We start from the raw sequence: 4,889 nt of genomic DNA, 5'->3' as shown, positions 1-4,889 counted from the left end.
ACTAATTTGGAAGGACGCAACTTGTTAAGCAATAGATTAATGTATGCATATGAGATAAACATTTGCTCAGACCCAACTAAGAGTGTCAGTGGATTGGAATATATTAGTGTTACCGAAAAACTCATTCAATTCAATACTTCTGTTTTCTTCTCAGATGAAAAGAAAATTGATTCACATCTAAACAAATCTCATTTCCCATCTTTCAAAGTCAGAGAATAACAGTGAAATAGTCTATAATAAATTAAAAAGAAATTACCACTTTATCATATTTCATATCTTTCAAAGTCAAATATTAAAAGTGAAAAAGTCTATTATTGATTCAAAAGAAATTACTAGTTTATCATACCATGGTCAAGACATTTGATTGTTAAATACTACTACAGTGCTTTAGTTTGTGAGACTATCCATAAACACTAGTAATAAATAATACACTAAAGGCAATTATCACCGGCACAAGAAAGCCAAGAAAGAAAACAAAAAACAACCGTTACAAGCACTGACTTTTGGCCAAAACCTAAAAGATCAAAATGGACAAGATCTACAAACTAGTATTTTAATCACATTGCTAATCCTTGCTTAATGTATCTGTCCATAGTTCTGTGCCTGTGACTTGCAAATTGCAAAGCTCTAGGTGGAAATACTGCCCCCTACTTACTTAGTACTTACCCTATCTCTGTCAATATTATACATCACACTAATTTCACTTCTTTTAGCATTTAATCCCTTCTAGACAGTAAGCTACAAAACAAACTTCCATTGCTAATTTGACATAGTTTCTTATTCAACTTATTGTTGTCCCTCAAATCTTTTGCTTCCATGTTGGCTACGGCTAACACTATCCATGGAACTTGAAGTACCTTCTTCTTTCTTTGTTGGTAGTGTCTTGGATTTCCTCGGTATGCACTTTGCTCGCACCATATCTCCTTCATGCTCCATGATTTGCAACCGGGAACCGCTGTAAAGAAGAGGACACCATATACAGAATCCAAACGTTAGACTAAACTACATTATTGATACAACTTATGTCCCTGACATAATCACATGAATAATATTTCATCGTCTCATATAATTACATATTGTCAGATGATACCAAACAATTCATGTTGTTTATATAATATATGCCAAATTGCATGCACATGATTGATTAAATGGTAGTATTAAAAGGCAAACAGAACAAAGTCCATAGTGAAATATCTGAAATGAAATGTATTGAAGATTTGAAGAAATCATTGCCCCGACCGAAATTCCTTTTTTTATTCATCCAGTTCCCACTGATTTGTACTTATAGGGAGGCAAACTGTCAAGTTAATTTATGGAAAATGAATGAAGTCTTTGGATGCTTTAAATTGGACCCTACACACAGCACCTGACAAATATTAACTGGGGCCAAAGTAAAAGGGAAGGAATCAATGACAATAGTTACACCATCAACTAAATTTGGGATTTGGATCGGACACGGTTACTGCATCTTGGTCGTTGGATCTGAATCAACGGCCAAAATCAGATAACCGTGTGAAGCTAATTGTGTAATCTAACCCATCCAATCTAAAATCAATGGCTGAGATCGCTTATAGCGTGCTGCAGCAAATTCAGGCTCTCCTAAGTTTAGAGGTATATAATTTATTCACCATTCATATTGGGGCCATGATGTAACAGGAGAAGCAAGCATCTGTCTAGTATCAGTATTCATGTGTTACAGAAAAACAATTATAGGTAGCTGCTAGCTTCTCCTTTGTGTAAATTAAACAAATTTCAGATTCAATGGAAAGGCAACTTTATGTATATTAAAATAAAGGCCTAAAATAAAAAGGATAATAACCCTTGAGTCACTACTGTCAGCCAAATAAAAGAAGGAAGAGAAGAGGTATCATGATGAACAAGAAGAATGGACAACATCCGGAAACAGGGGAAGCTAGGTGGGAACCCTTCTTGTTCAGCATTTTTTATATGATACGTAAAGATCTGATTCCCCAATATAGATATGTTCTAAATTAGGACAATTTCTGAATTAGGACAATTTCTGAATGTCTGTTTCATAGGATGTTTGGATGAAAGATTGTGCATAAATTTTTTCTAACAATGAATTAAAATGTCATAAGAATTATTATACTATCATCTATCACATTATGTTTTTCATTTTTTAATTTTTAAAAGGTTTAATACACCAAAATGAATACTTAGCCATTCAAAACTATCAATCCAAACATAACTAGCAGGGACATCTATTGAGCTCGACTAAAAAAACTAAACACACTGAGATTAAAGTAAGGGTCATGCTAACTTGTGTCATAAGGACACATACTAATCTGACCCACAAAACTATATTATACAATATGTTAATCTTAAACCTATGATCTGACCTACAATATATAATATTTATATAGTATAAACTATATATTCAACTCCAATAACATTTTTTATATGATCTTCAATCTCAAGATGCTTTCAACGTCTTAGAAACATAAACATATGCATAACCACAATATTTTTATTGAACCAATGCAGCTTCAATGAAACTAATGATGTATGAATGTCAATGTCTACAGTCTCCAATGTTGCTAATTACTAGACAGCACAAACTTTATTCCACAAAAGGATTTCAACGATGTGCATCACATGTATCAACATTATAATATCTCTATTTTGATAAACAATAGCATTTAATAGTACTACAAAATATTAAATATTCATCAAGCATTACCCTTTAACCTAGCCCAAACATGCTTGGTGTATCACGATAACTCGCCCTGAGTCTGTCGATTCACATCGATACCAAACATACACTTACAACGACAATTATTTTAACTAATTCACCGTGATATCAAACATGCACGCATCAGTTTAAACAAATTTTGCAAGAAAAAATGGGTAGTTCATTATGACACATACCTATCTGCATTGTAAGAAGAGGACCTCTTGAAAGCAGGAGCTTCAACTTTTTTAGTTTCAATCAAACTCCCACTAAAGTACTCTTTATCTTCCAATCTTACCCTATTCAAATCTGGAATTTCCACCAATGTCCCCACTTCTTTTCCCACATGATTCCCTCCTCCGCGGGGTAATCTAGACTTATAGTGCCCAACCAACGAGAACCGTTGATCTTTCCCCGAACTGGCTCCACTCCCTTCCTTGAAAGACACTGCACCACACGATAACAATTGCAAGAGCACCGATGAAGCTCTCATCCTTCCACTTGGACAACTCTCAACCGTTGGATTCTCTTTAGGAACAGATCGTAATCCCATCCGTCCATCTACTTTCATTAATGTTCCCAGTGTTTCTGGACTTGAATCTGACGGTGGAGGTGAAATCTCTTCCCTACTCAGCTCCGTACTCTGATTCTGATTCTCTGTTTCACCTTCGTTTTCAATTTCACCATTCTTCTCTTTTTCTTCTTGATCATCATCTTCTTCTTCTTCTTCCCTCAGAACTCTTCTTCGTCTCCGCTTCTCCTCCGTCTGAGTCGACGCGTCGGCAGCGATGTTTTCACCCAACGGCTCGGACTTATAAACTCGATACTCGTTTAAGTCAATGGAGCTCCATGACTGGTTGCGCCGCCGTGTAATCACCACCGGAGAATCAGATTCTTCCTCCGACGGTGCACGAGTGGCGGTGGTTTCGTGTTCGAGAATCTCAGATCCTTTGAGAATGTAGTCATGTCCTTGCGTTGGATAGATGAAATCGCTCTCTGTTAAATCATGCCAAACGAAACCGTTCTTGTAACTCCTGCGATTTTTCATCACCAAAATGATCAATAACAATAGTAACAAAAACGAATTTGAATTTAAGAGTTTTTTTGTGTAAAACGGTACCGTTTAGAGGACCATGAGTACATAGTTGCCATGCCTTTCCCACGAAGAAGGTTCAAACGAATGATTACATCTGAAATGGAGAGTTATTAATTTTTTTTGTTCAAAAGAGTTCAACAACAAAACTCAACATATCAAATATTTATGCAGCTACGAAATAAGTTGACATTAACCGGTGTCTACAAAGCATTAACATGGACATCAAACACGACACTGATACCGACACATTGACACAGCTAAAAGAGACTAGTCTGACATCAGGCACACATTTGATACATACCTTTGAGGTAGAGACCGTGGGGAGAAGAGAGAGGGACTTCCATGAAATGAGGGTGTTCAAGGTGGCCATTACGGGAGAGGTAGTAAACTACAGAGACTTTTCTGGGTGTTTTGGGTTTGGGTTCAGTCCAAACTTTGGTCCTCTCTGGGCTAGTTTCTCTTGTACCTGGTCTTCCTCTAGAGCTTGAAGTCACCGACATTTCTCTTCTTTGAAAAAATCTGAATTGTACTGTAAGGAACAGAGAGTAAAGAGAATGAGTTACTACATGTAAGAAAAATGTAATTAATGAGATAATAATGAGAAAGAAAGCGATGTACCGAAGCAGCGGGAAAACAGAGAAACGAATGAGCGTTTAAGTGCAGAAAGAGAGAAGAGAACAGGGGTTGGTTGGTTTGTTACTTTACTTGGTAAGATAGAGTTGAAAATGTTGAATTAGATTTTGAAGTGTATTTATAAGGAAAAAGAGTACGGTTGTTCTGTGGTGTGAACCTTTTAAATATTTGAATGTTAAGTTGCATCCTTAAGCTAAAAATATAAATACTTTTAAATATTTTATTAGAAACTGTGTATTTAATGTTTTCAAGTTTAAACATTTATTTTTTTTTAAAAATTATGTTTTAATTACGTTATTATCTCTTTTACCGTTTGATTTGATACTTCCTCCATTTCAAAATACATGTTACAGTCAGTCATTTTACATATGTTAATGCACAACTTTGACCATTAGTATCTTTAATTATCTAAAGTAAAAAATCATAAAAATTTAATATTTTGAAAATGAGTAATGCTAACAACACTCT

The 4,889-nt window shown here is 35.3% G+C and overlaps 1 protein-coding gene across 2 annotated transcripts; it reads right to left on the bottom strand.

The window, feature by feature from the left end:
• Window positions 1-292: 292 nt before the first annotated feature.
• On the bottom strand, window positions 293-4,556 carry LOC146930581 (protein SOSEKI 5-like). Of its 2 annotated transcripts, none has more exons than XM_085702065.1 (5): window positions 4,407-4,556; window positions 4,090-4,307; window positions 3,813-3,882; window positions 2,890-3,726; window positions 293-955 (listed from the first exon to the last, which is right to left on the bottom strand). In XM_085702065.1, exons 2-5 carry the CDS (start codon window positions 4,286-4,288, stop codon window positions 787-789), a joined length of 1,275 nt encoding a protein of 424 aa, XP_085558191.1. In that variant the 5' UTR covers window positions 4,289-4,307; window positions 4,407-4,556; the 3' UTR covers window positions 293-786. The 2 variants fall into 2 exon arrangements, with proteins under 2 accessions (XP_085558191.1, XP_085558192.1); XM_085702066.1 differs by having other exon boundaries at window positions 4,090-4,317; window positions 4,407-4,532.
• Between the last annotated feature and the right edge of the window lie 333 nt (window positions 4,557-4,889).

The sequence above is a fragment of the Medicago sativa genome, chromosome 4 (genome assembly GCF_051527215.1).
Source record: "Medicago sativa cultivar Bolivia chromosome 4, Bolivia_mono, whole genome shotgun sequence".
Classification (NCBI taxonomy): domain Eukaryota; kingdom Viridiplantae; phylum Streptophyta; class Magnoliopsida; order Fabales; family Fabaceae; genus Medicago; species Medicago sativa.
Note: the sequence above shows the minus strand (reverse complement) of the source record. Positions and strands in the feature narration are given on the sequence as shown.